This window comes from Haematobia irritans, chromosome 5, assembly GCF_050003625.1.
Source record: "Haematobia irritans isolate KBUSLIRL chromosome 5, ASM5000362v1, whole genome shotgun sequence".
Taxonomy (NCBI): Eukaryota; Metazoa; Arthropoda; class Insecta; order Diptera; family Muscidae; genus Haematobia; species Haematobia irritans.
The window spans coordinates 154,894,222-154,917,266 of NC_134401.1; the positions used below are offsets into that span (position 1 = coordinate 154,894,222).

The 23,045-nt window shown below is 27.8% G+C and overlaps 2 protein-coding genes across 9 annotated transcripts in view; one reads left to right on the forward strand and one right to left on the reverse strand.

Moving 5' to 3' along the window:
- The window catches only part of LOC142240706 (guanine nucleotide exchange factor DBS), a 381,804-nt gene that overhangs the window by 128,855 nt on the left and 229,904 nt on the right, over positions 1–23,045 (reverse strand). The window lies entirely within an intron of this gene.
- Positions 8,665–22,357, forward strand: Ir41a (Ionotropic receptor 41a). Its single transcript, XM_075312417.1, has 10 exons — positions 8,665–8,827; positions 8,895–9,136; positions 9,205–9,361; positions 14,078–14,458; positions 14,536–14,644; positions 18,420–18,497; positions 18,561–18,884; positions 19,214–19,316; positions 21,674–21,785; positions 21,856–22,357. The coding sequence occupies exons 1-10, from the start codon at positions 8,779–8,781 to the stop codon at positions 22,242–22,244; spliced, it is 1,944 nt and encodes a 647-aa protein (XP_075168532.1). The 5' UTR covers positions 8,665–8,778; the 3' UTR covers positions 22,245–22,357.

The following is a 23,045-nucleotide window of genomic DNA, read 5'->3' on the forward strand; positions in this document are numbered from 1 at the left end:
AGGAAATTTGTTCACAAGTTTATTTCTATTGAAAATTTTGTTAAAATTTAATTTCTATAGGAAATTTTGTCAACTGTTTTTTTCCTATAGGAAATTTTGTCAAAATTTTATTTCTGCAGAAAATTTTGTAAAAATTTTATATCTATAGAAAATTTCGACACAATTTTATTTCTATAGCTAATTTTGTGAAAATTTTATTTCTATAAAAAATTTTGTGAAAATTTTATTTCTATAAAAAATTTTGTCAAAATTTTATTTCTATAAAAAATTTTGTCAAGATTTTTTTTTCCATAAAAAATTTTGTCAAAATTTTATTTCATAAGATAATTTTGTCAAAAAGTTTATTTCTAAAGAAAATTTTGTCAACATTTTATTTCTATAGAAAAAACGTTTGTCAAAATTTCATTTCTATAAGAATTCTTTTTAAATTGCATTTCTATAGAAAATTTTGTCAAAATTTTATTTATATAGAAAATTTGTTAAAATTTTATTTATATAGAAAATTTTGTCAAAATTTTATTTCTATAAAAAATGTTGTCAAAATTTTATTTCATTGTTGTTGTTTTTGATTTCAGCTTAAGACCATGCAATGGCTAAACTACAAGTGTAGCTTAACCAACAGAGGAAAAGAATGTTTGTCAAATTTATTTGTGCAAAGCCCTATAGATTGCAAGATGGTTGGCTGGACGCACGTTTCGGAATTACCACATTCCTCATCAGCATCCTCTACTTGCAGCAAAACTATCAACCAATTATCAGAATAAATTGAGGCAGTTCACTAAACCCAAAAGTGAACCACACTTGAACATTCCGACAAAAGGTTGTACATGATAGCCGGATTATGCCGAAATAAATTCGTATAAACATATCTCTTTTCCTTTGCCACCGTCAAATCATCGATTTGAATGCAGTTGGCTGGGTTTATTTTGAGCGTGCTTCCTCTTTTTTCATTCATTTTGTTATTGATGTTTTTTTTCTTTAATCATTGTTGGTGTTTTTTATTTCAGCTTAAAACCATGCATTGACCAACCATCTTGCAGTCTATGGGGTTTGCCCAAATATCTAAAGAAAATTTTGTCAAAATTTTATATCTAAAGAAAATTTTGTCAAAATTGTATATCTATAAAAAAATTTGTCAAAATTTTATTTCTATAAAAAATTTTGTCAAAATTTTATTTCTTAAGATATTTTTGTCAAAAAGTTTATTTCTAAAGAAAATTTTGTCAAAATTTCATTTCTATAAGATTTTTTTTTTTAAATTTCATTTCTATAGAAAATTTTATCAATATTTTATTTATATAGAAAATTTGTTAAAATTTTATTTATATAGAAAATTTTGTCAACATTTTATTTCTGTAAAAAATTTTGCCAAATTTTTTTCCATAGAGAAATTTTCAAAATTGTGTTTCTATAGAAAATCTTGTCAAAATTTTTTTCTATAGAAAAAAATTGTCAACATTTTATTTATAAAGAAAATTTTGTCAAAATTTTATATAGAAAACTTTGTGAAAATTTTATATAGAAAAATTTGTAAAAATGTTATTTCTATAGAAAATTTTATCAAACTTTTGTTTCTATAGAAAATTTTGCCAAAATTTTATTTCCATAGAAAATTTTGCCAAAATTTTATTTATATAGAAAAATTTTTCAAAATTTCTTTCCGAAAGAGTCAACATTTTATTTCTGTAGAAAATGTTGTCGAAATTTTATTTTTATAGAAAATTTTCTAAAAATTTTCTTTATATAGAAATTTTTTTTCTATAGAAAATTCAACCTTTCGTTTCTATAGAAAATGTTATCAAAATTTTGTTTATATTGAAAATTTTGTCAAAACTTTATTTTTATGGAGAATTTTGTCAAAACTTTATTTATATATAGAACATTTTTTTTCTATAGAAAATTCAACCTTTCTTTTCTATAGAAAATGTTGTCAAAATTTTGTTTATATATAAAATTTTTTCAAAACTTTATTTTTATGGAAAATTTTGTCAAAACTTTATTTATATAGAAAATTTTGTAAACATTTTATTTGTATAGAAAAATTTTGCAAAATTTCTTTCCGAAAGAGTCAAAATTTTATTTTTGTAGCAAATGTTGTCAATTTTTTTTATAGAAAATTTTGTCAACATTTTCTTTATATGAAAAAATTTATTTCTATAGAAAAGTTTGTCAACCTTTTATTTCTATAGAAAATTTTGTCAACCTTTTATTTATATAGAAAATTTTGTCATAGAAAAATTTTCAAAATTGTGTTTCTATAGAAAATTTTGTCAAAAGTTTACTTATAAAGAAAATTTTGTCAAAATTATATTTCTGTAAAAAATTTTGTCAAAATTTTATTTCTTAAGATAATTTTATCAAAAAGTTTATTTCTAAAGAAAATTTTGCCAAAAGTTTATTTATATAAAAAAAATTGTCAAAATTTCTTTTCGAAAGAGTCCAAATTTTATTTCTGTAGCAAAGGTTGTCGAAATTTTATTTTTATAGAAAATTTTGTAAAAATTTTCTTTATATATAAATTTTTTGTCTGTAGAAAATTAAACCTTTCGTTTCTATAGAAAATGTTGTCAAAATTTTGTTTATATAGACAATTTTGTCAAAACTTTATTTTTATGGAAAATTTTCTCAAAACTTTATTTATATAGAACATTTTGTAAAAATTTTATTTCCATAGATAAATTTTGCAAAATTTCTTTCCGAAAGAGTCAAAATTTTATTTTTGTAGTAAATGTTGTCAATTTTTTTTATGGAAAATTTTGTAAACATTTTCTTTATATAAAAAATGTATTTCTATAGAATATTTTGTCAACCTTTTATTTCTATAGAAAATTTTGTCAAAATTGTATTGCTATAGAAATGTTTGCAAAATTTTATTTCTAAGAAAATTTTGTCAAAATTTTTCCTAAGAAAAATTTGTCAAAATTTTATTTATATAAAAAATTTTGTCAACATTTTATTTCTATAGACAATTTTGTCAAAATTTTCGTTATATAGAAAATTTTGTCAAAATTTTGTTTCTTTAGATCATTTTGTAAAAGTTTTATTTCTACAGAAAATTTTGTCCACATTTTTTTTTTAAAGATAATTTTGTCAAATATTTTATTTCTATAGATAATTTTTTCAAAATTTTATTTTTATTGAAGATTTTGTTAAAATTTTGTTTTTATAGATAATTTTTTCAAAATTTTATTTCTATAGGAAATTTTGTCAAAAGTTTATTTCTATACGAAAATTTGTAAAAATTTTTATTTTATAGACAATTTTTTCAAAAATTTTATGTCTGTAGATTTTATGTCTGTATGCGATGGTGTTGAATCTTGTTGGAATGTCCTTGATCTGGGGCCGAAATATTTGTCTGTCCAGGACTTCAATACTGTTCAGGCGGGAGCGATCATCGCATGTTAAGGCGATCCACGCTATTGTCGTCGCCGCTTGAGTTTCTGTGGTCAATCGAAAGTCAGATCATTTTGTTGGTTCACAAACTGATCAATTTGGAATGGCTTCTCAATGGGGAAAACCAAATTTGGTAACTAACCACTTCCGTGCTCTTCTCCTTGACCCTTTCCTGTCTAAATTTTGTGCGTGGCGGAAGTGCTTCTGAGGTATTTTGGCCGATTCTCGGCTAATGTGTTTTTGGGTTGCAAACCTTACATTTGAAAATGCCCTATCTAGAAAAATTTCTAAACATTTTATTTCTGTAGAAAATTTTGTAAAAATTTTATTTCCATAGAAAATTTTGTCAAAATTTTATTTCTATAGAAAATTTTGTCGAAATTTTATTTCTATAGAAAATTTTGTCAAAATTGTATTTCTATAGAACATTTTGTCAAAACTTTATTTCTATAGAAAATTTTATTTCTATAGGAAATTTTGTCAAAAATTTATTTCTTTCATTGGCCGATTCTCGGCTAATGTGTCTTCTTGAGATGATCGACACTTTGGTATTTTTGGGTTGCAAACCTTACATTTGAAAATGCCCTATCTAGAAAAATGTCGAAACATTTTATTTCTGTAGAAAATTTTATCAAAATTTTATTTCTATAGAAAATTTTATCAAAATTTTATTTCTATAGAAAATTTTGTCAAAATTTTATTTCTATAGAAAATTTTGTCGAAATTTTATTTCTATAGAAAATTTTGTCAAAATTGTATTTCTAAATATAGAAAATTTTGTCAAAACTTTATTTCTATAGAAAATTTTGTCAAAATTTTATTTCTATAGAAAATTTTGTCAAAAATTTATTTCTTTCATTGGAGAAATTTGCACTACTTCCGGAACAAAAATTGGGGATCCAAACTACTTATTTGGAAGCTATTTTTTGCTGGACAAAAATTAATAATTAATTGTATTCTTCGGTAATTTCAATTAAAATTTTAATTAAGGCAATAATTCATTGCTATTTATTTAATATAAATTATTAATAACTATATTATTTATTATCTATGTATTTATTTATTTATATTATAGTCAGATTTTTCTTTGGATTTGAGTCAACATTTAATGAACCTATTAATATACAGAAATCACAATGGACTGATAAAATGGACCGAATAAAATTTTCAATTAAATTTTTTTTATTGGAAATAGTTTTTTAATTTAATTGATATATTATTTGGATAATTTAAATTTTATTATTTTCTAAAATATTTTTTTTTTAATTGTGTCAATAAATTTTTTAATTGATCAAGCTTTCAATGAAATATTTTTTAGTTTTTTTTTCTGCGCAGTGTTAGCAAGTTTTATTGAATTATTTCAATATCTTCTTTTTATTGCAATAAAGTTTAATTTTCTTCTTGTCTATTTAAATTTTTTTGGTGTGCATTTTTATTTTATTTATTTTGATTATTTTTCTGTATATATTCACTATGAATCATGGACAGGATGTTATTATTTATATTTCTTTTACCCTTATGAATTTTCTTTTGTGTTTTGTTTTTTGTATATATGCAACAAATAATATTATTTGATACAACTGCATTTCTAAATTAAATAAAATTTTTAAAATATTTTACGCGTTCTTATTTACTGGAATTATGCAGAGTCACAAAACACTGAAGCATTCCAACAAGTAGCAATGCGAAAATCTAAACCCAATTAAGATAAAGATGAGATAAAATCGAGTATCTATCATATGGTCCATGAATAGAATAGAGTGTATCTTATCTTTATATATAAAGATAATAAGGGAAAGATACGATTTCTAGATTAATTAGTAGTTGGAATGTGAAGGGATTTTAGAACATATGGAAAGAAAAAATTGTTAGGAATAAACGGGGCTATACAAGAAAAAAAAAATGAATTCATCTCAAGAAAGAAAATGTAGGTTAATTTTCGAAATTTTAACTAGGCTTTATATTTCAAACGCCGATATGATAAACATAAGTATTTAATTTTTTATGTTAAGCTGATATCAATGCAGTCTGGGTTTTCGTCCAAATCAATTTTTATTCGATTTTATTTCTATAGAAAATTTTGCAAAATTTTGTTTTTTACACAAAATTTTTTTCAAAATTTTATTTCTATAAAAAATTAAGTCAAAATTTTATTTCTATAGAAAATTTTGCCAAAATTTTATAGTAATAGATTTTTTATTAGAAAATTTGGTAAAAATTTTATTTCTATAGAAAATTTGGTAAAAATTTTATTTCTATAGAATATTTAGTCAAAATTTTGTTTCTGTAGAACATTTTGCAGAATTTTATTTACTACACAAAAATTTTTCTAAAAATGCATTTTTATTGATAATTTTTTCAAAATTTTATTTCTATAAGAAAAAATTGTCAAATTTTATTTCTATAGCAATATTTCTCATTTTTCTTTCTTACTGATGCTCACTGATACTCACTGCTATAAAAAATGTATTCAAAATTTTATTACTACCCAGCAAAAAAAATTGGAAGTTGTTCCACAAACATTTCTTTTAAAGCCCATCCCAGAATCCCCCATCGAATTTTTGCAACTTCCGATGCAGTCCTTTTGGACAAGTCCATCGTGGGATCCCCCAATAATTTTTTTCCACTTCCGATGCAGTCCTTTTGGACAAGTGCACAAACATTTCTTCTAAAGCGCATCTTGGGATCCCCCAATGATTTTTTTCTACTTCCTTGTGGACAAGTATTAGAAAGAACGCAATCAGGCTATTTTAAGTGCAAATTTTGTATAATTAAATTTTACAAAAAAATAGAAAACTAATAAAAAACTAAAAAAATAGAAATTAATAAAAAAAGTAAAAAAAATAATAAAAAAAATAAATTTCATCCCCGGTGGGATTTGAACCTGTGCCGTTTGACTTTTTCGCTTCCATGGAAGTTCTTTGAGAAGGTTTTGCAAATTACGAGAATTTTTAATTTTTTTGTTGATTTTTAATGGAAAAAATATATTTATATGAAAATATATGCCGAAAATAAAAAACAAAAACGAAGCATGACATAAAAAAAATAATTTTTTAGAAAAATATTTGATAAAAAAATTGCCGCTGGTGAGATTTGAACCTGCGTTTCTTATTATTTCGTTCATACTAATAAAGAACATCTCGAGAAGCAATTAGAATGTTATTCCTTGGTGTCGTATTACGATCATATCACAAACATTTGAATTGACCTTTCGACGCTTTATGTTCAATGGCGTTTGTGGCTGAGTGTGCTAAGGCGTTCTGTTATGGTGCCAGCAAACCCAGGTTCAACCCCTGGTCGGAGGGAAAAAGTTTTTCAAATTGTAAAAAATTAGATAATAGGAAAATAGTAGTGTTATAAAAAATACGGTTGAAAAAAAAAAAAGAAATTGGTTGAAAAAAATTTTTTTTCGCTTTTTAAATTTCTTCATTCAATTAACTTCCAGGGCACAACTTCTAAAGCAATGCAAAGGATCCAAAAAGGGAGTACTTCCGTCCTATGACAAGCCCATGTAAAATTCATTGGAGATGATCCAAGTTTGCACTACTTCCGGATCACAGATTGGGGATCCAAACTACTTTTTTGGAAGCTCTTTTTTTGCTGGGTATAGAAATATTTTTTTCTATATAAAATTTAGTCAAAATTTTGTTTCTATAGAATGTTTTGCAAAATTTTATTTCTATAGAATATTTAGCGAAACTTGATTTCTATAGAAAATTTTGCAAAATTTTGTTTGCTACACAAAAATTTTTCTAAAAGTGTATTTTTATTGATAATTTTTTCAAACTTTTATTTCTATAAAAAATTTTGCCAAATTTTATTTCTATAAAAATTTTATTCAAAATTTTATTTCTATATATTTGGTCAAAATTTGATTTCTATAGAAAATTTTGCCAAAATTTTATTTCTATAGAAAATTTAGTCAAAATTTTGTTTCTGTAGAAAATTTTGCAAAATTTCATTTCTATATAAAATTTTGCAAAATTTTATTTACTAGACAAAATGTTTTCCAAAATTGTATTCAGTGAGCATACAATTTTGGAAAAATTGCTGCTAAGTCGAAAACGGGTAGAAATGACTCAAATTTTAAATTTTTTCAATGAATGAATCATAAATGCATTTTTGCGAAATTGTCTAAACAATTATAAATATTTCCCAAATATTGCCCGAGTTTTGTAGAAGTCTGATTTGAGATTTTATCAAAATGTAGATCTAAATACAAAGTTGTGCAGAGTATATTATAATCGGCCCGCCCGACTTTAGACTTTCATTGCATTTTTATTTTTCGTTAAAATTGTGTAACGTCCCATAACGTTAGATTTAAATTTTAAGTACATAGATTTTGTAGAAATATATGCAATTTTGTCTAAATCGATTCAGATTCAAATTCATGCATATGAAAATATAAACCTTTATATAGCTCGCAACAAATTTAAAGGATTTGAGATAGTATCAATAATTTTGGTGCACAAATACATATACTGTTGGTATCTTCTCATATTATGATGGGTATTTATAGCATTATTTTATTTGTTAAACATTGCCCTAAATTTGAAATATAGAGTTCGATTGGCATCTAATGTGAAATTAAGACCTTTTTTTGCACACATTAATAAATACCATACTTTATATCGATCCACTTACGGTACCCCCACAATAGAACTACAAATTAGTCGTATTAAAATGAGATTTAGTTATATTACCCGGAGTCGACTCCGGAATTGGAGTCGAGCTGATGAAAAATGCTGGAGTCGGAGTCGAGCAAAATTGGCTCGACTCCACGGCCCTGGCCTTAAGTATAGATCTGACGTCATCTCAAGATGGTGATTCCGTGGGAATTTTGCCACTTCCATGCAGCTTTTGACGGCCATAATTCATGCCAAAGGTGGCCAATTCAAACAAATGTAAACTGATTCTAAAATTTGACATTTCCAACATTTTTTGCTTTTAAGCAAAAACATTTAACAAAACCGACCTTAATTAATTGCTTCTTATCAGAACATTTAATTGCTTTTTTGGCTTAAATTTTTTGCGGACAATTCTTAGTTTTTCCCAAATAATTTAAATATTTCAAACGAACAAATCCTTCACCCAAATATTTGCATAATTTTCATAGGTCGTTTTGCATTTGAAATTCAAAAATTATTACAATTGTAATGGGTTTATGTAAATTTGATTATACCAAACAAATTATTCACGAAAAACTAAAATGACTTTATTGTCTTGGCAAACAGTAAACAAAATTTAATTTGGTCATAATTGTAGAGCAAATAACGAAACCAGACAAAGGAATTTTAGGGCAACTATAAAACCGATGTACTACCACCAATCCAAAGTGACATTGGCATTAGATATTGCAAGAGTCGAAACAAACAAAAAAAAAATATGATACCAATTGTTGATATCAATTGGTCACCAATTATTAATTTCATAAGTAAGTCGCGGATGTAGAAACTTAAAAAATAAAAAAAAATCGAATTTAAATTTGTTTTCTTCTTAAGTTCAAATATATTTTGAAAATACCACTGTTTGTTTATTATGGCCACAGAAGGATCATTTTACTTTGACCATCAAAGAAAGTCTTTATGGTATTGTTAACATTGACACAACAAAATTATTTCAAGCTTTTGATAATAATATCGCCGAATATCAGGAACTTGAAGAAAAATTTAAATCAAATAAAGTTGAGTATAATGATTTAACTTTAAAATTGACTTTATCCATAGAAAAATCACATTGTGAGGTAAGTGAATTTTTGCCTTTTGAAAAATTATATTAAAAAAATTGTTTTTTTATTTATGATTATTTCAGAGTTTTGTGGTTTTCGAAAAAGAAATTTTACCCTTTATTGAAAGTTTCGAGAATGCAAGTCGATATTCCGTATGGCGATCAAAGAGAAATCATTTTCTATTTGCCACTTCAGATCAGAAGCAGGAAAAACAATTCCAGGAGCATATGTTTTTTCAAGGTAATAAATATTTTTTAATTAAAATAGAATAACAGGGTGGCTGATATTTAATGTAATGAAGTAAAGCGCTTTATTTTTTTATTTTATTGTTAAAAACAAAAAAACAAAAGAATAGAAAAGGAAAGGAAAGAAAAAAAGAAAAAAAAATGTCTCAAATAACATCAAATTTTTGGAGCCGCCATGGAGCAATGCTTAGCATGCCTTGCATACTGACGGTCATGTAACATAATCATTCCTAGTTTCGGCCAAACACCAGTAGTGGCTTTAAAAAGGTAGTACATTGTCATAGAATCGGCCAGCACTCAGTGATAAGAGGTTCACCACAGTGGTATCATAATGGACTGAATAGTCTAAGTGAACCAGAAATATCAGGTTGACACTATACCTGACATCAAAATTTAGAATCGGTTTGAGATGATCGACACTTTGGTATTTCTTAGTGCAAACCTTACTTTCCAAAATGGCCCAAGAGCAAAAATCCAAAGGATTGAGATCCGGTCATTGTGCGGTAGAAATTAAACGAGGAACCCCCCTTTTAACCGATTCTTTGTGTGCGTTCGATGGTGATGAATCCTGTTGGACTGTCCTTGGACTGCGGCCGTAATAGTCTGTGCCGATAATATTCGGAATTTATTTTCACACAACTCCCCAAAATGCCCCAAGCCCAAAAGTTCAAAGAGTTGAGATCCGAAGATGTTGGTGGCCATTGTGCGATAGAAAGAAGCGGAAACCCCAATTTTTAAGTCATTCTTGTTTGGTGCATGCTGAGTGCGATGGTGCTGAATCTTGTTGGAATGTCCTTGATCTGGGTCCGAAATATTTGTCTGTCCAGGATTTCAATACTGTTCAGGCGGGAGCGATAATCGCACGTTAAGGCGATCCACGCTATTAGCATCGTCGCCGCTTGAGTTTCTGTGGTCAATCGAAAGTCAGATCATTTTGTTGGTTCACAAACTGATCAATTTGGAATGGCTTCTCAAAGGGGAAAACCTAATTCGGTAACTAACCACTTCCGTGCTCTTCTCCTTGACCCTTTCCTGTCTAAATTTTGTGCGTGGCGGAAGTGGTTCTGAAGTATTTTGGCCGATTCTCGGCTAATGTGTCTTCTTGAGATGATCGACACTTTGGTATTTTTGGGTTGCAAATCTTACATTTGAAAATGAATCCATCATAGAAAAATTTCTAAACATTTTATTTTTGTAGAAAATTTTGTCAAATTTTTATTTTTGTAGAAAATTTTGTCAAATTTTTATTTTTATTGAAAATTTTGTCAAAATTTTATTTTTGTAGAAAATTTTGTCAACATTTTATATTTATAGAAAATTTTGTCAACATTTTATTTCTATAGAAAATTTTATCAAAATTTTATTTCTATCGAAAATTTGTCAAAATTTTATTTCTATAGAAAATTTTGTCAATATTTTATTTTTATAGAAAATTTTGTCAAAATTTTATTTGTATAGAAAATGTTGTCCCAAGTTTATGTCTATGGAAAATTTCGTCAAAATTTTATTTTTATAGAAAATTTTGTCAAAGTTTTATTTTTATAGAAAATTTTGTCAAAATTTTATTTCTATAGAAAATTTTGTCAAAATTTTACTTCTATAGAAAATTTTGTCAAAATTTTATTTCAATAGAAAATTTTGTCAAAATTTTATTTTTATAGAAAATTTTGTCAAAATTTTATTTCTATAGAAAATTTTGTCAAAATTTTATTTGTAAAGAAAATTTTGTCAAAATTTTATTTTTATAGAAAATTTTGTCAAAATTGTATTTGTATAGAAAATGTTGTCAAAAGTTTATTGTCAATATTGTATTTCTATAGAAAATTTTGTCAAAATTTTATTTCTATAACAAATTTTGTCAAAATTTTATTTCTATAGAAAATTTTATTTCTATAAGAAATTTTGTCAAAATTATATTTCTATAGAAAGTTTTGTCAAAATATTATTTCTATAGAAAATTTTGTCAAAATCTTATTTGTATAAAAAATTTTGTTTCTATAGAAAATTTTGTCAAAATTTTATTTCTATAGCAAATTTTGTCAAAATTTTATTTCTATAGAAAATTTTTCAAAATTTTATTTCTATAGAAAATTTTATCAAAATTTTATTTCTATAGAAAGTTTTGTCAAAATTTTATTTCTATAGAAAATTTTGTCAAAATTTTATTTGTATAGAAAATTTTATCAAACTTTTATTTCTATAGAAAATTTTGTTAAAATTTTAGTTCTATAGAAAATTTTGTCAAAATTTTATTTCTATAGAAAATTTTGTCAAAATTTTATGTTTATAGACAATTTTATTTTTATAGAAAAATTTGTCAAAATTTTATTTCTACAGAAAATTTTGTCAAAATTTTATTTTTATAGAAAATTTTGTCAAATTTTATTTCTATAACAAATTTTGTCAAAATTGTATTTTTATAGAAAATTTTATTTTTATAGAAAATTTTGTCAAAATTTTATTTCTATAGAAAATTTTGTCAAAATTTTATTTCTATAGAAAATTTTGTCAAAATTTTATTTCTATAGAAAATTTTGTCAAAATTTTATTTCTGTAGAAAATTTTGTCAAAATTTTATTTTTATAGAAAATTTTGTCAAATTTTATTTCTATAACAAATTTTGTCAAAATTGTATTTTTATAGAAAATTTTGTCAAAATTTTATTTCTATAGAAAATTTTGTCAAAATTTTATTTCTGTAGAAAATTTTGTCAAAATTTTATTTCTATAGAAAATTTTGTCAAAATTTTATTTGTATAGAAAATTTTATCAAAATTTTATTTCTATAGAAAATTTTGTCAAAATTTTAGTTCTATAGAAAATTTTGTCAAAATTTTATTTCTATAGAAAATTTTGTCAAAATTTTATGTTTATAGACAATTTTATTTTTATAGAAAACTTTGTCAAAATTTTATTTCTACAGAAAATTTTGTCAAAATTTTATTTTTATAGAAAATTTTGTCAAATTTTATTTCTATAACAAATTTTGTCAAAATTGTATTTTTATAGAAAATTTTATTTTTATAGAAAATTTTGTCAAAATTTTATTTCTATAGAAAATTTTGTCAAAATTTTATTTCTATAGAAAATTTTGTCAAAATTTTATTTCTACAGAAAATTTTGTCAAAATTTTATTTTTATAGAAAATTTTGTCAAATTTTATTTCTATAACAAATTTTGTCAAAATTGTATTTTTATAGAAAATTTTATTTTTATAGAAAATTTTGTCAAAATTTTATTTCTATAGAAAATTTTGTCAAAATTTTATTTCTATAGACAATTTTGTCAAAATTTTATTTGTATAGAAAATTTTGTCAAAATTTTATTTTTATAGAAAATTTTGTCAAAATTTTATTTCTATAGAAAATTTTGTCAAAATTTTATTTCTATAGAAAATTTTGTCAAAATGTTATTTCTATAAAAAATTTGGCAAAATTTTATTTCTATAGAAAATTTTGTCAAAATTTTATTTCTGTAGAAAATCTACCATTTTTGGTAGATTTGCACCCACTGTGGCAACCATGATTGAGATACGGGGATTTTGGTGGTCAGCGAGGAAGTTCCTTCTATGCTTTTCTTGGCTGACGCATACTGAGTGCGAGCTCTTGCACTTTTAGGAACTTCAGTGGCTTCAATTACTCCAAGTCACCGTGGTGTAATGGTTAGCATGTCCGCCTTGCATACAAAAGGTCATGGGTTCAATACCAGTTTCGACGAAACACCTAAACATTTTTCAGCGGTAGATTTTCCCCTCTCAGTAATGCTGCTGACATTTCTGGGTTTTTTAAAGCTTCTCTATGTGGTTTCACGGCAATGAGGAATATCGTTAGGACTCGGCTATAAAAAGGATGTCCCATGTCGGAGAGCTAAACATAGAATCGGGGGCAGCACTTAATGATAAGAGAAAAATTCAACACTGTGGTACCGCAATGAACTAAATAATCTAAGTAAGAATGAAATATCGGGCTGCCATAATACCCAACTTAAACTAAACTCATTTCTCAATACGTGTTGCATCCATTAACGAGATAAGTTCGGCTCACGAGCACGATTTCAACCACGTTGGTGTGGATTTCGCCCAAATCAGGCTTTCACTTTTGCGGTAATTTCTTTTGTTACAGTTTTTATTTCGTTTTGAAAGCGATGCAACACTACCAGTATCACGATACCGAGCTATGGTACGAGAAAAGATTTATTCACTCTTTCTCCTTCAAGCACAATACATCTACTGAATTATTTTTACTAATATCTCTTCGCACAAATCTTTCGTTCGTTAGAAGTCGTGATAAAAAAAGACACAAAATGCTCTTGCTTACAGAAGTGAAATTCGGTAAGCGAAGGAGGAAGCACCCGCTTACTCTAGTGCAACGAACTTGTGCTAATTTCAGCACTTCCATATTTTTTTCGGGCGGTTAATAAAAAAATTTTAAAGTCGCCCGCTGTAAACGAAGAACTTAGTTACACCTTTAGAAGAAGTAGCGCTGAATTCTGTACTTACAATTTTGCGCAGAATAGTAATGCATACAGTATAAGCACTGATATTTAAGTGCTTCCAATTTTATAATTATTTTTTGCTGGGTAATTTCTATTTGGAAATTAAATCTTAATTGGCCTTGTTTGGAGAAGTTTCAATTAAAAATTAATTGGATCAATTAATGTCGTGATTGAAACCATAAAATATATTTTAACTTTACATTTAAATCTACTCCTAGATCAACCTCATATTTTGGTTATTTTTGCTCAACGATCATCGACCAATTTTTTCGAATTGAAAACCAATAAATTTAAAGGTCCAAAACGGGATGCCAGCAAATTAATTCTATTGGATAGATTTTATGGAAATAATGGAACTTTCCAATCAAATGCAAATCTCTATCCCGATAAACTAAGCAATTTAGAAGGCAGAGAAGTAATTGTTGCGGGTTTTGATTATCATCCATATTTTGTCATTAAATATGGTTTGGAACCAAATAATTCTTATGATTTAGCCTATGGTGGAACTAAGGAAGGAGCTGTCCAGATTGATGGTACCGAAACTAGAGTTGTATTAATTTTATGTGAATTAATTAATTGTACAATTCTAATAGATAGCTGTAAGTACTGAAAAAAAAAAACATTTTTTGTGAAATGTTTTCTTTTTTGCACTTTAATCGATTTGCTATTTTTTCAGCTGAAGCCGATGATTGGGGTGAAGCTTATGCAAATTTTTCTGGTGATGGTAGTTTGGGTATGATAGCCAAAGGTACTGCAGAGGTTTCAGTGGGAGCCATGTATTCGTGGTAAGGTAAAATTTTGCAAAAATTTTATACACTCGAAAAAAAGGTTTATAAACAAATTAAATAAGTTTTTCATACGAAAATTAGTTATTATTATTTGCTTAAAAAAAGTTTAAAAACGAACAATTTTATATTTTTATACCCTGCGCCACACTGTGGAGTAAGTGCATACACTGAAAAAAAATAATTACTTAATATTAAAGATTACGCAAACTCAATTTTAGGCTGCACAATTTACACACTATTAAGGACAAATTTTCCTTAAAATAATGATACTTTTATTAAAAGAAAGGACACACATTTTGAAAATATGCGTCCCTTCGTTAAAGTTGCACGTCTTTAAACTAAGGCAAATTTTCCTTATAGTAATGAAACACATTTTTGATTTAAAGAAATCGTCCTTAAATTAACTGAAATAATGAATCTTTCGATTTAAGATAAAAACGCTTCAAATATAGGCTAAGACTCATTTTGAGGATTTAGCATCTTTGGTTTAAAGTTGTTGTTGTTGTTGTAACAGTTTTTAATGTAGTTTTTAATGTGTAGTTCAGCTGGTAGCCAGATCAAGGAACTCTGCGACAAGGATGGGGTGCGTCCAGAGCGATCTGGTAGTGAGACGGGTAGGCTTAGCTGGGCAAGCAAAAAGGTGACGAGTGTCATGTGGCCCTTGATTACATATGGGTCACACGTCAGCTACGCTGCTATCAATCATTGAAAAGTATGAATTGAGGCGGTCCCAGAAGCCAGAGTTTTACCCCAATTTGGTTGAAATTTTGCACAGGGAGTAGAATTAGCATTGTAGCTATGCGTGCCAAATTTGGTTGAAATCGGTTCAGATTTAGATATATCTCCAACATATAGCTTTCGCCCGATTTACACTCATATGACCACAGAGGCCAATTTTTAACTCCGATTTAGTTGAAATTTTGCACAGGGAGTAGAATTAGCATTGTTGCTATGCGTGCCAAATTTGGTTGAAATCGGTTCAGATTTAGATATAGCTCCCATATATATGTTTTTCTGATTTCGACAAAAATGGTCAAAATACCAACATTTTCCTTGTAAAATCGCCACTGCTTAGTCGAAAAGTTGTAAAAATGACTCTAATTTTCCTAAACTACTAATACATATATATCGAGAGATAAATCATAAATAAACTTTTGCGAAGTTTCCTTAAAATTGCTTCATTTTTTTACTAACATTGTGTTCCACCCTAGTGCATTAGCCGACTTAAATTTTGAGTCTATAGATTTTGTAGAAGTCTATCGAATTCTGTCCAGATCGAGTGATATTTAAATGTATGTATTTGGGACAAATCTTTATATATAGCCCCCAACACATTTGACGGATGTGATATTGTATCGAAAATTTAGATCTACAAAGTGGTGCAGGGTATAATATAGTCAGCCCCGCCCGACTTTAGACTTTCCTTACTTGTTTTGGAATTAAGAAAATATTTTTTTGGATTTTTAAAGTGGCGTATGTTTATATGGGAATAGCTTTATTAATATACCGGAAAAATAGAATGAAAATTCGATAAATGAGATCTGTATCCCAATTTAAATTTCATAGATCCTAGATTTAAAGCCAGATAGGTCGCAAAAAAATTTTATTTTAATGAACCCGCATCATTGGCTCGGAATCAATACCAAAATCCTTAAAGGAAGGTCATAATCTTTGGATCAAAGTAAACATTTTTTTGAGTGTATGTTTGCAACACCCTGAATGAGAAGAGATAGACACATGGTGTCTTTGGGAATAATTCTCAGGGTGGGTCCCTGAGTCGATATAGCCATGTCCGTGTGTCCGTGAACACATTTTTGAAATCAAAGTCTAGGTCGCAGTCAGTCCAATCGACTTCAAATTGGGCACAAGTATGTGTTTTGGCTCAGAATAGAACCCTATTGATTTTGGAAGTAATCGGTTCAGATTTAGATATAGCTCCCATATATATCTTACGCCCGATATACACTAATATGGACCCAGCAGCCAGAGTTTTATACCGATTTGCTAGAAATTTTGTACAAACATAACACTTAGTCGTATAGTCAAGTGTGTAAAATTTGATTGAAATCGGTTCAGATTTAGATATAGCTCCCATATATATCTTTCGCCCGATATGGACTTATATGGCCCCAGAAGCCAGATTTTTGGCCGAATTTGGTTGAAATTTTGCACTAGGAGTACAATTAGTAGTATAGTCATGTGTGCCAAATTTGATTGAAATCGGTTCAGATTTAGATATAGCTTCCATATATATTTTTCGCTCGATATGGACTAATATGGTCCTAAAAGCCAGAGTTTTGGCCCAATTTGGTTGAAATTTTGCACAGGGAGTATATTTAGCATTGTAGCTATGCGTGCCAAATTTGGTTGAAATCGATTCAGATTTAGATATAGCTCCCATACATATCTTACGCCCGATATGCACTAATATGGACCCAGCAGCCAGAGTTTTATACCGATTTGCTTGAAATTTTGTACAAACATAACACTTAGTCGTATAGTCAAGTGTGTAAAATTTGATTGTAATCGGTTCAGATTTAGATATAGCTCCCATATATATCTTTCGCCCGATATGGACTTATATGGCCCCAGAAGCCAGATTTTTGGCCGAATTTGGTTGAAATTTTGCACTAGGAGTACAGTTAGTAGTATAGTCATGTGTGCCAAATTTGATTGAAATCGGTTCAGATTTAGATATAGCTTCCATATATATTTTTCGCTCGATATGGACTTATGTGGCCCCAGAAGCCAGAGTTTTGGCCCAATTTGGTTGAACATGGGTTTTAATTTAAAATTTTGCACTAGAAGTACAATTAGTAATATAGTCATGTGTGCCAAATTTGATTGAAATCGGTTCAGATTTAGATATAGTTCCCATATATATGTTTTTCTGATTTCGACAAAAATGGTCAAAATACCAACATTTTCCTTGTTAAATCGCCACTGCTTAGTCGAAAAGTTGTAAAAATTACTCTAATTTTCCTTAACTTCTAATACATATATATAGAGCAATAAATCATAAATAAACTTTTGCGAAGTTTCCTTAAAATTGCTTAAGATTTAAATGTTTCCCATATTTTTTTACTAAAATTGTGTTCCGCCCTAGTGCATTAGCCAACTTAAATTTTGAGTCTATAGATTTTGTAGAAGTCTATCAAATTCTGTCCAAATCGAGTGATATTTAAATGTATGTATTTGGAACAAACCTTTATATATAGCCCCCAACACATTTGACGGATGTGATATGGTATCGAAAATTTAGATCTACAAAGTGGTGCAGGGTATAATATAGTCGGCCCCGCCCGACTTTAGACTTTCCTTACTTGTTTTTTACTAACATTGTGTTCCACCCTAGTGCATTTAAATTTTGAGTCTATAGATTTCGTAAAAGTCTATCAAATTCTGTCCAAATCGAATGATATTTAAATGTATGTATTTGGGACAAACCTTTATATATAACACCCAACACATTTGACGGATGTGATATGGTATCGAAAATTTAGATCTACAAAGTGGTGCAGGGTATAATATAGTCGGCCCCGTCCGACTTTAGACTTTCCTTACTTGTTTTTTTCTAACATTGTGTTGCATCCCAGGGCATTAGCCGACTTAAATTTAAGGTCTGTACATTTTGTAGAACTCTAATAAATTTCGTTCAGATGGGGTCAGATTTATCTATAGGATTTATTTTTTACCAAAACATTTGCTATATGAACATTTGTTATCCTTTTTCCAACTCTCTATATTTTTTCCTATTTTATCCATTTTTAAGGGATACCGATTATATTCATTTGGATATGTCTATGTATTTGGTTCGTACTGGTGTGACCTGTTTAGTGCCGGCTCCAAGGTGAGTAATTTTGATATGCTATGCGAAAAATTTTCAAAATATATATTTTTCTTTATTTTCAAGACGTTTGGCATCTTGGCTTTTACCCTTGGAACCATTTCAATGGAATTTGTGGTTGGCAGTTTTGGCATATCTACTCTTGGAAGTTATAAGTGTTTCGTTAACCTATCGTTTTGAAACCTGGTTTTTGGCCAATGAAAATCATTCATGGAAAGAGAGTATAACGAATGCTTTTGTAATTACACTGAAATTATTTGTCTCACAAACGGGTTCTGGGAATGTGGCCTCACAAACTGTAAGGGTTCTACTTTTCACATGTTTTCTGAATGACATTATTATAACGAGTATATATGGTGGAGGATTGGCTAGTATTTTGACAGTACCGAGGTAATTTAATTTAAAAAAATGTAACAATTCATTAATACTATGAAAATGTTCATTAATATAAAGATAGCATTCATGAAACTGAAAGTTTCATGGCTTTTAAAGATCGAGGAATTTCTTTTATAAATCATGAACATAAGTCAGGACGTAGATGGATTTCAGATGTAACATGTTTTCGTGGCTTACATACATTTTAAAAATATTTCTTTAAATACGAGAAAAACTTTCAGAAATCCATCATATTTATGAATAAATCGATTTCTCATTAGCCAACGTTTTTTTTTCAATGTAGACATATGAACGTAAAGTTAATTTTAATTTTTTTCTTTCAGTTATAGCGAGTCCCCGGACACCATACAAAGAATGTTAAAGCATCAACTAAAATGGGCTGCCAATTCAGAAGCTTGGGTTACGACCATACGGAAATCGGATGATGTAAGATTTTAGAAAAAAAAACAAGTAAGGAAAGTCTAAAGTCGGGCGGGGTCGACTATATTATACCCTGCACCACTTTGTAGATCTAAATTTTCGATACCATATCCCATCCGTCAAATGTGTTGGGGGCTACATATAAAGGTTTGTCCCAAATACATACATTTAAATATTACCCGAACTGGACAGAATTTGATAGATTTCTACAAAATCTATAGACTCAAAATTTAAGTCGGCTAATGCACTAGGGTGGAAGAACACAATGTTAGTAAAAATAAATATGGGAAACATTTAAATCTGAAGCAATTTTAAGGAAACTTCGCAAAAGTTTATTTATGATTTATCGCTCGATATATATATATGTATCAGAAGTTTCGGAAAACTAGAGTCATTTTTACAACTGGTGATTTTACAAGGAAAATGTTGGGGTATATATGGGAGCTATATCTAAATCTGAACCGATTTCAACCAAATTTGGCACGCATAGCTACAATGCCAATTCTACTCCCTGTGCAAAATTTCAATTAAATCGGAGTTAAAAATTGGCCTCTGTGGTCATATGAGTGTAAATCGGGCAAAAACTATATATGGGAGATATATCTAAATCTGAACCGATTTCAACCAAATTTGGCACGCATAGCTACAATGCTAATTCTACTCCTTGTGCAAAATTTCAACTAAATCGGAGCAAAAAATTGGCCTCTGTGGTCATATGAGTGTAAATCGGGCGAAAGCTATATATGGGAGATATATGTCTAAATCTGAACCGGTTTCAACCAAATTTGGCACGCATAGCTACAATGCTAATTCTACTCCCTGTGTAAAATTTCAACTAAATCGGAGTAAAAAATTGGCCTCTGTGGTCGGTCATATGAGTGTAAATCGGGCGAAAGCTATATATGGGAGCTATATCTAAATCTGAACCGATTTCAATCGAATTTGGCACGCATGGCTACAATGCTAATTCTACTCCCTGTGCAAAATTTCAACTAGATCGGAGTTAAAAATTGGCCTCTGTGGTCATATGAGTGTAAATCGGGCGAAAGCTATATATGGCAGATATATCTAAATCTGAACCTATTCCAATCAAATTTGGCACGCATAGCTACAATGCTAATTCTACTCCCTGTGACAATTTAAACTAAATCAGAGTAAAAAATTGGCCTCTGTGGTCGGCCATATGAGTGTAAATCGGGCGAATGATATATATGGGAGTTATATCTAAATCTGAACCGATTTAAATAAAATTGAGCACACTTGACTATAGTACTAATTGTTCTTCTTGTGCAAAATTTTAAGCAAATTAGGGTAAAACTCTGGCTTCTGGGGCATATAAGTCCATATCGGGCGAAATATATATATGTGAGTGTGAGTTATATCTAAATCTGAACCGATTTTTTTCTAAAATCAATAGGGTTCTATTCTGAGCCAAAACACATACTTGTGCCAAATTTGAAGTCGATTGGACTAAAATTGCGACCTAGAATGTGTTCACAGACAGACGGACATGGCTACGAGTATATCGACTCAGGAGCCCACCCTGAGCATTTTTGTCAAAGACACCATGTGTCTATCTTGTCTCCTTCTGGGTGTTGCAAACATATGCACTAACTTATAATATCCTGTTCCACAATGTGGCGCAGGGTATAAAAAGTAGGTACTAGGTCATACCAAAAAAATATAGAAAAAATTTACATTGATAAAAAAAGCTTTGCAATATTAAGGGAATTTGTTATTAAAATTTCTTTCTGTGAAATTTTCATTAAGATTGAGCCAACGACACGTTTTCATTGACATAACAGAAGTGTTCCATTCACAGAAAAAAAAATTACGAAAATTTTCTAATTAAAATCTTAATTGAGTTTTAAAAAATATCAACTCAAAATTTAATTGATTCAACAAATTTTTTTTATTGAAACAAAAATCAATCACAAAAACTAATAGTATCAATTAATTTTTAAATTGAATCAATTAATTTTTTAATTGACTTTCAATTAATTTTTTAATTGATACTATAATTTGTGTGATTGAAGATATTTCAATTAAAAAATTAATTGGATCAATTAATTTCAATTGATTGAAGACAAACAATAATTTTTTTGTGTTGCAACAATGAAAGTCTTTATTACTATTATGGACTATTTCGTTATTTAATGGAAAAATCATAACAATACGGAACATTTTCATTGTGTTAATGAAAGTGTTTCGTTGGCTTAATATCAATGACAAATTTAATAAAACGAAGTTTTTTCGATCAGAGTTCGAAACAATTCTATAAACCTGAAGAAAATTTTTCATTTTTTTGTGTCTCATTTCGTATTTTATAATTATTCTTAAAAAAAATTAAATTTCTTTTTTAGCCCAATATCAATGGTATCTTGAAGAATTTCTTTTTATATTCTGATGAGAAATTGGAGAATTTGGGTATTACACGTTCGGATTATGGATTTACATTGGAGAGATTACCATTTGGTTGTTATACATAGCAACTCTATAAAAACACTATTTTATCTCAGGTTTTTTTTTTCTTTTAATATTCTAGGTCACTTTGCCATTGGAGACTATTTGACACCCGAAAGTATTCACAAATTGAAAATCATGCAAGAAGATCTCTACTATCAATACTCTGTAGCCTTTGTCACTCGATGTTGGGCTCTATTGGGAAAATTTGATGATTTGATTTATTGGTGGCATTCAGCTGGTCTAGATAAATTTTGGGAATGGCGTGTTGTGGCCAATAATATGAATGTTCAAAAACAAAAACAGGTGGAAGCCACTATGTATTCCAATATGGAAGATATTGGCCCCGTTAAATTGGGAATGTCAAATTTTGCTGGAATGTTATTGATATGGCTTTTAGGTATTTCAATATCCTGTTTTGTATTTATTTACGAATTGCTAAGGGGTTGTGGAGAGAAGAGCATACTCTGAGAAAAACAATATTTAAATTTTTATTTATTTGTAGCTCAGAAATTGACCACATATTGTATCGTATTGTCACATTGCATCAATTTTAATTAAATTTTAAGTGTTTTGGAAAAACACATCATAGTTTTGTTGATATTTCTAATTAGTTTGTTTGCAATTGATAATCCAATCCAACCATCCATCCGTCATAAATAAATTTGAATTACAAGAAAGTAAAAAAAAATAAACATACTAAATACGTAATATCCTACTTAAAAATAGTAAAGACATTTTTATAGAAAATTTTATGGATATAACATTTTATCAAAATTTTATTTTTTTTAAATTTCACTTTTATAGAAAATTTCGTCGAAATTTTATTTCTTTAGAACATTTCCTTGAAATTATATTTCTATAGAAAATTTTGTCAAAATTGTATATCTCTAGAAAATTTTATAAAAAAAATTATTTCTATAGAAAATTTTGTCAAAATTTTATTTCTATAGAAAATTTTGTCTAAACTGTATTTCTATACAAAATTTTGTCAAAATTTTATTTAATAGAAAATTTTTAAAAAATTTTATTCAATCGAAATTTGAGTCAAAATTTTATTTTTATCGAAAATTTTGTCACAATTTTATTTCTATAGACAATTTTGTTAAAATTGTATTTCTATAGAAAATTTTGTCTAAGCTGTATTTCTATAGAAAATTTTGTCAAAATTGTATTTTGTCAAAATTGTATTACTATAGAAAATTTTGTCTAAACTGTATTTCTATAGCAAATTTGTCAAAATTTTATTTTTATAGAAAATTTTGTCAGAAT

Coding starts and splice junctions, on each gene's coding strand:
- Ir41a (XM_075312417.1), top strand. CDS start 8,779: ATGATACCAATTGTTGATATCAATTGGTCACCAATTATTAATTTCATA. Junction 18,885..19,213: donor AGTATTTTGACAGTACCGAG/GTAATTTAATTT, acceptor TTTTTCTTTCAG/TTATAGCGAGTCCCCGGACA. Junction 19,317..21,673: donor CCATACGGAAATCGGATGAT/GTAAGATTTTAG, acceptor TTTCTTTTTTAG/CCCAATATCAATGGTATCTT.